Here is a 12,500-nt window from a genome sequence, read left to right on the forward strand (position 1 = left end):
CTATGAGTGCAATTAAACCGAGTGAACAGTGTACAAAATGCATTATATCGAGGCCAACTCTCAGACTATCTATGTGCATTTACAGCCAATTTGCTAATTCGATCAATTAGTTGTTCGTTCTTTTTTTTGCTTTCTTGTGCCTTGTAGACTAAATGGCGTCGAGTGCATCTCTGTTTCAGCTTTCTTTTTTTTTTATAACTTGGGAGAGCAGGGCTTGTCTTCCGTTCAGCAGGGCCTAAATCATTCATGTCTACAGCGTGTCCAATCTCATCAGTAGAAATAAATAAAACTCTTCACCACCGGCGGCAGGTGTAGCCTACATTTGTTTTTTTTCCCTTGCTAGAAAGCCCCAGACCAGCTCTTCCAAAACGCACTTTCATTTTGTGAGAATGTTTCCAATTAAATGCAATCACCTACAAGCCCTAAGCTATGGGCTTTGCCATTACATCCGCTGGTATCAAAGCCTAGCTGCTCCCCCCAGTGTAGTTGTATAACCACTGTGTTATTTAATGCTCCCCTGGATAACGGGATGCACTCGCTGAACTGCAGTGTATATGCAGTGCAAACAGTGCTTGGGAGTACGACGAGCATACAACATAACACAGTAGGCTATATATCACCACATCAAGAAGAGTTCTTAAACCAATGCTGCATACACTTGTATTAGGTCATAAAGCGTGTGATATTATAATTCATATATTGGGTCAATCTGCAATCTGTGTGAACCCATTTGGTTGGGGAAAAAAGGAAAGAAATACATGTCATGAATAAATACACGAAATACCTAAGAAATTCCATAAAAATGGTTTAAGAATGAGCGAAAATACCAGATCCAAAGCGTTGTGAAGTTGTAGATCTGCTATTTTCACTAGTTTTGGGCCCAGGCAAGCATCTAATTTCTCGTCACTTCACGTTCTCGCTCTGATCCATGTGGTCCTTGTGTGCTCAACACTTTTCAACTCTCGCCGCAGGCTGCCGGTGCGCGAAACTATAGCTAACTTAACAATTCTTCTTCCTTGTTAGAAAGTAACGAAATGCAAAAAAGCTTAGACACTAGTAAGCTACAAGCTTCTGCTTATGATTCGAACAGCGTGTTAGCGTGTTCCGGGTGTGTGTGTGCGGCGTGCGCGTGACTGACCGGTGCGTTCGTGGTGGCGGTGATGGTGGTCGTGCCGCTGTCGGTGCCGGGCGGCTCGCTGTGCGTCTGTGTGGGCGTGTAGAGCGTCAGCGCGTGCTCGGGCACCCGGCTCTGGCCCGTGTAGTCCTGCGTCGGGAGGGGGTGCGGCGCGGCGAACTCGGCCGGGATGCCGTTCTGTGGGGGGGGCGGGTACTGGGCCGGGGTGTAGGGCTGGGCCATGGCGTCCGATGGGTTGGTGGCCTCTTGGTTACCCTGCGTAGAAAGGAAATGAACAAAACAAAACAAAATGTCACAATCTGCTGGCCCATTACTGCTGATGTTTCAAACGACGTTCACAGGGGGGAGGGGAGTGGGTGTGTTATCTTATGACAGAAGTAGTTCCCAAAACTGGGGGTCGGTCCCCCAGTCTGCAGGTGATTAGCTTAATGGGCAACATTGTTTTCTCACTCACCAGTAAACAAACCAACATGCCGATAGGCCTACAGTATGTGAAATGGCCTAAAGCAACATAATGTAGCTCTAATGAAGGTTCAATAAGGAATATCTATACGATTTTATTATATATAGTATATAATATAATTATAGTATAGTCTGCGTCACTTCTGTTCTCCCACGCTGTCCAAAATCCTTTCATTCACAAATCAAAGCATGAGCACTATACAGTACTACCCAATCAAATGCTACAATCAATCTACAGCCAGCCAATCAGCGGTTGGGCTCCGTTCTATCAAATACTGAGTCTAATCGCCAAAATAATCCTTTTCTAAATAAACATTTTAGCTTGTTTCAAATTGGTGTGATCTCTCCTTTTCCTTGTAGATCGGCTATTTTCACATTATGTCTCTGCATGTGGAACAGAGTCAAACTAAATGTAATGCCTACACGTGCTCGTCAGGGTGGTGGTCCCCAGTTGAAATGTGTTGGGGGAGTCTCAATTGCTCTCGTGGCAAAGCGCGAGAGGAGAGATCAATTAATTGATAAAAGTTTGATTATAGGGCCTTTGATTTCCAAGACCGGTCTCTTCAGGTCTCTTGAGATACAGAAGTCCTGCATGTCCTCTTCACTGCCTTTTAACAGCAACCTGCACCGTGTGCCTGCCAGGACCTCAACGGAAACAAGCATAACTCCCCATAGCCATGGTTCACGTGGCGCTCGTCCTTCACGAGTGCATTGGAAGAACGATACACTTTTTTGTTCGCCTTAATTGCTACATTTATATTATAAAGTGCTCACACCCGGCGCCACGGATGTTAGAATTTTGCATGGGCGGGTATTAGCACCTGTGCAAAAATGTCCATATTGTTGAATAAAAAGCATTTTTAATCAAATCGAATTTCTCAAAAAGTTATAATGCATCATAGTGCAAAACACCTCTCAACTGGGGCACATAGTTGAAAGCATATGGCGAAAAATAGATAAAAATGCTTTTTATTGAACAATACGTAATACCCGCCCGTGTAATATTCTAACAGCATGCATGGCCCCTGAGGTGAGCACTTTATATTGTGTGTAGAGTAGACTTTATCGTTGTAAAAAGCAAGGTGCGTAAAAGAGGCTTTTAGCGTCATGACTTCAGGGCTAAAGTCCCCAGGACTTTTTGATGTTATCCCTCTGGCCTAAATATCTGACTCTACCTCATGCTGTTTACCTTTCTGAAAAATAAAGTATTCAATGAATCCATCAATGATAGGTGCAGGTGTCGCGCACCTAACGTAGATGATGTATACAAGCTCACAACACGTGCCGCGGCTATCATTTCCGTGCTCGACACCCGCACGCCATTACTGTGTAACTCAGGTTTCCCTCTCCTATATCCGCCATCTCACTTCCCCTCATGCCTCTTCCTTCTCATTTTTTCCGTAATGCACTTCGTCTTCTTTCTTAGTAATTTTTTTTGGTCTCTGCACTTCTGGCTTGAGATGGATAGCTCTTTGCAACGTGGCGTTTAGCTCGTTTTTTTGCAAACCTGCCCTTAAGCGTGGGACGCTTTAAGACGATGAGCCGCAGACATAATGGACTTTTCTGGCCAGTGCACATTGTTAAGCTCGGTAATGGCCGGACTGGAAGGAGTTCATGTCTCATTGTTTCCAACAGGCCAGCCGCTGCGAATCCAACGTAATGAGCGGAACAGCCAGATCAGTGCCGCTGGAACAGATCCACCCCCATACTAACATTAAAAACACAAGTGGAAAAAAGGTGAGACAATAACACCCAAATCCAATAACACACACACACACACACGCACGCACACGCACGCACGCACAACCGCCAACTCCCCAAGTACCCTCAATCAGATTTTGAGATAGTGATCACACGAGCTGAACGTATAACTCCTACAATGAGAGAGAGAGAGAGAGAGAGAGAGAGAGAGAGAGAGCTAGCAGACAGCAGGCAGAGCAGCAGCAGAATGGGTTTATGGTTGCAGAAAGAACAATAACAGTAAACAGATAGAGAAGTTTCTGTCTCTTCCTTTACAGGCTGGCTGGGGATGGCAAGAGATGAGATAAATGCATTTTATTCTCTCTCTCTCTCTCTGGCTGGAGCATTTGGCCTCTCTCAGCAGTGTTTCCGCGGAGAGTCGTATTTTTTGGAGGGGGGGGGGGTGGCAGGAGGGGGGGGGGTGGCAGGAGGGAAGGCCACAGTTTTAATGAGGGAGAGCGCGGCGCGCCACGGCGCTGTAAATGTAGAGGAAATAATGCCACGGCTGACGTGTCTGCAAACAAACCCCGCCGTCCAGAGCGCCGCATGCGGCTCACTCGGCCAATTAAGGAAATGCTCCATTATCGAAATGAAAAAAGAGAAAGAGGACTTCCAGCATGGAGTGTTGTGTGTGTGGTGGGGGGGGGGAGAGAGAGAGAGAGAGAGAGAGGCTGGTCAGCCTCCAGGGATATTGCTGACTCTCAAGGCAATGGAAGAATGGATCTTCAGTTCTGCCCCATCTCTCTCTCTCTCTCTCTCTCTCTCTCCCCCTCTCCCTCTCTCTCTCTCGTCCATCCACCCACCCCCTCACTCGCTCCCTCCTTTTCATGCTCGTCTCTCGCCCTCGCCTTTATGCAGAGACTATTTATTTTCCTTTTTTAATCTCCCACCCCAGTGCTCCACTTCCATTCTCCCTGCAGACATGCCGTTATATAACGCGGTTGCATCGCGGGGCATCCTAATTCCAGGCAACTCTCTCGGATGTGTTGGCAAGTTCAAACTTTTAAGCGTCCGTATGGTTGTAGGCCTATATGAAAAGCATGCGTCTTCGTCAGAGAACCTGCCAAGACAGACACAATATCACACTGCTGTGGTCTTCTAGAACAGTTGTTCCCAAACATATTAGCCTGTTTAGGTCTCCCTGGCTGGGACCCAAACTATAGTGAAAATAGCAGATCTGCAAGCTCACAACGCGTCGCTTCACATCTTGGCATTTCCGGTCCCAAAAAGCAACCGGAAACTAATGCCATTGGGTGGGAAAGGGAACGAGGAGTGGGTCTTCACCAGTAGTACCCAATCACAAGCCCCAATAAACATACCCTTCACCAGTAGTACCCAATCACAAGCCCCAATAAACATACCCTTCACCAGTAGTACCCAATCACAAGCCCCAATAAACATACCCTTCACCAGTAGTACCCAATCACAAGCCCCAATAATCATACCATGCTTACTCATCCATTAAAAAAAAATAATGGGACCTTAATTTACAAAAAACGCATTGTTGTGTGGGAAGAACACTTGTACCTATAGTGATTGAAAAAGTGAAGTCTTCGTTAAAAGGTTTACTTTAATTAAAACCAAGTGAAACGTCGAGTCAAGTCACCATTGACTCCATTGGAATACAATGTATATTTCGCAGACGGAGAAGGGGAATCAGCGACACCTTCTAGGCCATTAAAGAGAACTACAGCATTTTAATGTACGTATGATGTCCATATTTACGTCATGTCCAAGAGCAAAATGTGGGGCTCAGCCTTTAACTGCAGCACACAAAGCGCAGCACGCCGCTCTGAACGTCACATGAAACACTGTTCACGCCATTAGGGAGATCAAAGCTGCGGTTATGCTATAGTCACAGGAGGGGCACACAGGCCCGGGCTGCCGTATCTGTGTCAAGCCCATTGTTCTCGGAGCGGGAAAATAAATAACAAGGGCAGCGCATGGAGGCCTGACACGGAGCCATGTGACAAAACAAAACGGGATAACGGCCCGGAGCTCTGGTAGAGAGAGAGAGAGAGAGAGAAAGAGAGAGAGAGAGAGAGAGAGAGAGAGAGAGAGGCAAAATGAACCCGTGGAAACCGGGCGCCGCTCGTCATTTCAAAGGGCAGCAAGGAAAGGAAAAAAAACTAAAGGCGACGGAGAGTTAGCAGCTAGGGCTCATTAGCAGAACATGGAGTAGCGGCGGCTCTCGTGTGATCTCCTCCCTCTCCTCTCTGATGTACAGTACGATGTACAGTACGTGACAAACGAGTTATTCAGTTTGAAACGAACTGGACAAAAAGGGCCCTGCATGCATGCTCCCGGAGCGACATGGCGGTCCCACTGCGGCCGACCGCGCAATGACTGAAACTAGAGACAACAGCCGGAGACTATCGATCTCACCACCAAACCACCTCTCTCTCTCTCTCTCTATCTCTCTCCCCCTGTATCTCGCTCTCTCCTTTTACCCCCTCCACCCCTATTACCAAAGAGCACAATAAAAAACACTCTGCAATCTTAAACACTCATGCCCGTGTAAAATTGGATTGGAAACCCTTACTTAAGAAAATCACTTTTGGAGACGAGGGTTCCATTTTTTTTGGTCAGCATTTGGGAGCTTCGCAGGTTTCAGACATAAAGGGCATAGTGTCAGGTGGCTGCCTGTAGGAGTGCTTTGGAACAAGAGAGAAGTTTGCGGATGTACGGTGCACTAGAGAGAGAGAGAGAGAGAGAGGGAGAGAGGGCGTGTGTTGTTAGCTAACCTCCCGGTGTAGATGGTCAAGGCTATGTTCCATCTGGGCAGGTAAGAGTGCCGCTTGGCCGCGCGCCAACAGCACCCTGTGATCCTCTTGAGTGCTGCTGCCGCTGAGAGCCCAGAGTGGAGAGGAAGGAGGAGGGGAGGCGAAACCGCCACGCCGCAAACACCACAGAGCTGTTAGCGGGAACTCATATCGCCAGAGTGGCGGCCCGCACGTTCCGCGAGCGGAAAGGGGTGGGGATGGGGGGGGGGGGGGGGGTGGCGGGAAGGAGGGCCGCGGGTCAAGGAGCAACGCTAAGGCAGAAAAATACTGTAGGCGACTAATTGCGTTGCATGGAATCCGGGGGGAAATCACTCAAATGGGGGAGCGTGGTCTGATCAATCTGAGTGATAGGAGGGGCGTGATGGAGTGGGCAGGTTTATGGCTCCGGCTCAGTCACCGCAGACAGCTGGCGGATCATTTGTCAGCTCCAGAGGGCCTTAAAGGGTACTCTCACACAGGTATATGTGCACTAATAACCCGCACTATATGCACTGTGTATAAAGGATGTATTCTCAGAGATGTTCTACACTACACTATATGCACTGTGTAAGGACGTATTCTCAGAGATGTTCTACAGTATATGTGGCTCACCAATTCGCCGCAGCGTTTGTTAACTGTACTTGCCGATGGATACAGTATAGCAGGTTGTACAGCGCAAGTGGCATCAAAAAGTAATCATTGGATGTTGTTGTCTCTTTACTTTAGCTTATCTTGCGGCACTGTACTTTATTGTGCCACTTTGCAACCACTATTAGAAATGTTAATTATTATTATCATTATTATGATTTATTGCATTCTGTTGTGCGGCAACAGAATGCAACCTTAAAGTACGAATCACCCCTCAAGAATGTCAGAAGCTAAAGTAGAACAAAAAGATGCTTTGTCTTTGTCCAGATGTCCTTGTTGACGAACGTTCTCCTCAACCCTTTTAGTCTCTCTAACAAAGTCACGGAGCTCGTTTGGCTTTAATGAGTCCCCGGAAGAGTGACGCGATGACACAAAGCCATGACATAATCCATCCTGCCGCCCGGGGGACCGAGCCCGAGCACGGGCCCGACGTCACTTAGCGCAGCCGACAACACGTGCGAAACGTGCAACAACATGCAACACCAAACGAAACACACGGAAAGGGGCTCGTCTCAGACAAGTGTCTAACAGCTTGTTGTTGTTGTGCTCGCTTAATTGTAGCCCCGCGTGCAGAGACACAGCCAGGCAGGGGATGGGGGCGGTGGGGGGCAGTTGGGGGGGGGGGGAGGGGGCGGGAGGAGGGGGGGGATGACTGGGCCAACATGATTTCCAACGGGCAACTGCCATTCATTTTGTCCCGGAGGCAGACATGAATGAAAGGTCGTCTAGCAGAGTTCACTTTAATTAGGCGAGCCGCATGACCGAGCTCCAAAACCTCGCTCGCTGGTGGAAAGTAACTAAGTACATGTACTCACGTACTGCAATTTGTACTTTACTGGAGAATTTATCATTTCCAGTATTTTATTTTCTAGTCCACTACATCTCAAAGGAAAACATTATAATTTCATCTCACTACTTGACAGCTTGAGACATTCTGCATTAACTAGTACATTTTGATGTCAATACTTTCATACTTTTACTCAAGTACTTTTTGAATTCAGCAACAGAGTATTGCTATATTGCAGAATTGAAACTTTTACTTAAGTACAACACAACCGAGGCACGTGAATCTCTATAGGCTGTGAAACCTCCAGTGTTGCTTTTAACATTTATGATGCTAATAATGTGTATACACGCAATCTCAATTAAAACGGTGCCTCGGACGTGTATGCACGTCTTTAGGTCCTTTTTAATGATACAAAACGGGATCGCTGTAATCAATTTTTTGAGCCTTGTTCAGCGCTCCGGGACATGTTGAGCGCATCATCGCAGCCATTCAAATTTCGTTTGGAATATTAACACTAGGAAGTCTGAGCAGCCGTTCTGACCGAATTTGAAATTTCAACGTTTATTTTCTTAGCCCATGGAGTCCAGAGAAAGTTCCCCTTGCATGACTTTGTCTAAATATTCGGTTGAAATCATCTCTGTTTTTTTTTCCATTTGAAACATTTTGTAAATATGATTTTAGGCATATATCTCTTACTCAGTCTGACTATAATCGGCCCAATCGACCGCCGTCACCCTTTCTCCCCCTCTCGTCTTTTGTTTGCGCTGCTTGATAATGGTGTTAATGGTGATTCCCCGACATTTACTTTTCACTTGATATCGTTTCGTAGAGAGCGCCTACACAACCGATTTATATACCAAATGAAAGCCCCAATTCCATAGTTTACATGGTATTTTGATTTTTTTTAAATGAGCAAAAAATGAGCGAGTTATGGTGGTTATGGTGGTAGGGGTGGAGAAAAAAAAAGAACACACAAAAGACAGCTGGAGACGGCATTGTTGTTGTTCAAGCCTGCATTCCATGTCCAACGAATTAAATCATATACGTTTGGCTGGTTAATTAACTTGGAATTTGTTTATTATTTTGATAAGATAATAGGAATATGAATACAATGATTATTATCATTGTTATTATTATTATTATTATTATTGAATGCTCGGTTAGACTCGACCCGACATTTACTTTCCATGAAGCGAGAACGCTTGCCGATGCGCGATACAAAATAAAAAGTGTTTGAATAATTCCAACCAGATAGACCTCCCGAACCGCTAAATGTTTTGTCAGTCAAAAGAACAGTTCTTTCTGCAAGCGACGTGGAACTTATGTAGGCATGCTGCTGTGGATTAATTTGTTCTGGCATATAGGCTCAATATCGCCAGCTCTTTGTCAGTCAAAAGAGTTCAGCCTCTGTCCGTCCTTCTTTATCTGTAAACTTTTTCTCTCTCTCTCCCTCTCAGGGAAGCATGCAAATGTTCATGAATTCAATAACTGCACGATGTTTTATAAACAGCAGCTGAGCTGGTGTTTCTCCTCAACATGCAGTGCATTTCACGTGTGGAGTTTATTTTTTGTATCACCAGGCTGCAGGCTTTCTATTTAGTGTCTATTTAGTGTGCAAGGCTTACATCCGGTAAGCCACTGTATGCGCTGAGTTCCATACACAACACATACACGAACCGTATCCTCTCCTCACCGGATGTTGAATTCACAGTGCTAACGGCCGTATTCTGAACGATGTTTTTTTATTAATTAAACTGATATAACAACATAACGTGGCTAATAATTGTTTATTTGGAATGTACTTTGGCTGGTAATTTAGGTAAATATAACGCGACTCACTTGTATAAGTAATTTACCGCGGACAGGCCGCATTTAATGCAATACATTGGCTTTAGTAATGTTGTTAGCTTATAATATTAGCAACTGTAAGCTAACGGCTGGAGGACTACGGACAATCCGGTCAATAACATCATTACACTTAAACATTAATACAATTATGTCATGTTTACATGCCTAGTCAAGCAGTCTGTACATCGCGTGGGGTGACATATATTAATTACATCGATAACACACAAGAAAAGACAAGTGATCTTGCTCTTTTGGAAGGAAAAAAATAACAACAAAAGGCAGCAACGTGACACTCTTCCATGGCTATGTTGCAATATAGTACTAACGGGCAACGGCAAAATATATATTTTTCACATGTATTATTAGTTTTATACATTTTAGGAGTGAAAACATGTGTTAAGAAACATATTATGATTTAATTCGTTGGAAATGGGATGCAGGCTTGAACAATGTCTTCTCCAGCTGGAGAGGGACGTGTGGGGGAGAGAGTGGCCAATCAAATCGCACCAAAAACACGGTCCCCCTGACCCCCAGCCGACTGAGTAGTAGTGATTTTTTTTCAGACTTCGTAGTGTTAATGCTTCTAAAGAGAGATCAGGCCAACAAAAAAAAACACAGCAGGATCCTCCGGTTGAGAGGAGGGCGATGACGAACGCATCCTCCCCCCTTGCACCAGCCAATTACAGCAGAGCTCTTTGCCAGTGGAAGCAAAGTGAGCGAACGAATGAGGAGGAAAGAGGAGGCCTCCCAATTTACCGCCGCGCCCTCCCTCCCTCCTCTCACCTCAGAACCAACGGTTCAACGGCCGCCCCGCCCTGCTGTGGGATCGGAATGAACTTCAGAATAAGAACGGGCCGTAGGGGGATTCTTATTTTCCCTCACGTCGTCCTCTCGCTTTACAGAAGATCAAATACAAACTCAGATCCTCTTTTCGTTTTTCCTTTTCGGTTTTTCCGCCTCATTTGTGAATAGCTTAATTCGTACGGAAACGCCTTTGTCAATGCAGATGTTATACCGGCAACAACACCCTGAATCCTCACCCCCCTTTAATGATTTCAACATGTCACCTAGCATCTCATCCTCGGCAAACATCACCCATGTTTCCTTGGTGATCTGAAAGGCCAACATATAGGCGAGGTTTAAGATATGGGGGGACGAGTCGGACGACGAGTCGGACGACACTTTGTTTCCCCTCTTGTCCCTTGCTTGCCAATTATTTCATTATAGTTGTAGCAGGGCAGAACTATAATGGGGGGAGGGGTCTGGCGTGCACTCCCCAGCGTGACTGAAAGCTGCACTATACCTCGGAAAGACCCCTGAGAGAGAGAGAGAGTGACCACTTAATACACAGGGGCAGACAGAGGATCACTTTGAACTCCGCTGACAGGCAATGAACCTGTCTGCCCACCCCCCTGACCCCTAGCTGCACACACACACACACACACACACACACACACACACACACACACACACACACACACACACACACACACACTTGTTAGGGAGTAAGGAGGAAGAAAATAACCTCATCAGCCTGACAGGAGGGGGGGGGGGGGGGGTTACACTATATCATTTACACATGATTGGGCGCATGAAGCTTCACGACCTCGCCATCGTAAGAGGAGATGATTGTCCGTTTCCATGCCGTGAGCTTTTAGCTTCTTCCTTTCTTTCTTTTTATGCTTGCATGACATACATTTGCATCTGGGACTAATTATTCCACACAGAGTTGTCAGGAGATGTGAATGAATGTGCGTGGGGGGATGCATGGCGAGTGGCGACCCAGATCTTTTTAACAGTACGTGCATGCACTCTGTTCAGGTTCATTGGGCTTTTCCCATGCTTTTTTTTTCACTCCCCTCTCTCTCTATTCGTTTATCTGTCCTCACCATAATTGGAGGACCAGAGGTGTCATTTCATGTAAAACGCCTATGAGGTGGCAAACAAGTGAACTGCATTGAGTGAAACATTGCAATAAAAAAATGATGAAGAATATTCTTTAAAAGGTTTCACCAGGAGGTCAGTTTTAGAGTCATTAATGAATGAATAGGGTTGCAGAAAGACAACAAATTGTGTGTAAGTGCCGATCTGCAGTAAGATTAATCTGCAAGCAACACAATTACACATACAAAATATGGCCAGATTTTCAGGGCTGTATTTTGCGTGTCTTAAGTACCAGGTCTTATTACTTAACTTAAGACCTGCAGGCGTGGTCAATGCTCTTTGGCCACTCAGAATAGCCAAATGGCATTGATCACCTTCCATCGCCACTAGGGGGCGCAAAAAAGGCCCTGAGCGCCAGTTTCTATACTTTTTTTTTTTTTTTTGCCCAACGTTATGCACGTGTTAAAAAGGCGTTAAGACGTTGTTGGCGCTGTGGGAGTTGATAAAAAAGCAGTTAATTAAGTCCTTGGCAGACATTGAGTTCAATTCCCGCCGGGATTAATTAATAACATGCCCGGATATCGCCCTGTTCAACCCTTATTTTGAAGATCCAAAACAAAGTGACCGGACGTTGTGTCAGCTTGATGGTGTGTGTGTTGTCGGATCGATTGTTATTGTTTCACAAGCCGAGGAGAAGTACCGGCCGGCGCCATTACGGCAACCGCTAGACTCCGTGCAATAAGCGTTGTTTTGACCAGAAATGGGAGGGGGAATTGGAGACTGAAGCAACTGAAAGCGTGTGCACAATCAAGATGGCACAGTCCAGTGTCTAAGCTAACAACAGATAGCCATCCGAAGCTAATGTGAGTAGCCATTCCCCTAGATCGGATCAAACCCATTTATACAACTGAATAAACGTAGGCTACGTATTTTGGCAGCATCGCTTCCCGACAAATAACGCAGGCTATGTTTTTTGGCGGGGGGTTAAATAGGCTAAGCTCCTCCCACCGGACCGTATTCCTAACCTGAATTGAATCCTTAACCATGCAGTTAATTCCACAATGTCCACAGACATTGCAATTCAAGCCAGAGTTTCATCTAATCAGGGGGCTAATTCCAGTTATGGAGATTGGAGAGGTAACTTTGATTCATCACAAGTCCATCTACCCCGATCGGTTAATCACTGTCGTGCCCGAGATCTGTCTCTTTTTTTCTAAGTCATCCTTTTGTCTCC

The 12,500-nt window shown here is 45.8% G+C and overlaps 1 protein-coding gene across 1 annotated transcript in view; it reads right to left on the bottom strand.

The window, feature by feature from the left end:
- Positions 1 to 12,500, bottom strand: part of rbfox3a (RNA binding fox-1 homolog 3a) — a gene marked incomplete at its 3' end in the record, with an annotated part of 297,768 nt that overhangs the window by 72,214 nt on the left and 213,054 nt on the right. Inside the window, 1 exon segment of the mRNA XM_083779538.1 lies at positions 1,139 to 1,390. Within this exon segment, the coding sequence (XP_083635664.1) occupies positions 1,139 to 1,390 (252 nt within the window).

The sequence above is a fragment of the Protomyctophum parallelum genome (genome assembly GCF_964188405.1).
Source record: "Protomyctophum parallelum genome assembly, chromosome: 13".
NCBI classification, from domain to species: Eukaryota; Metazoa; Chordata; class Actinopteri; order Myctophiformes; family Myctophidae; genus Protomyctophum; species Protomyctophum parallelum.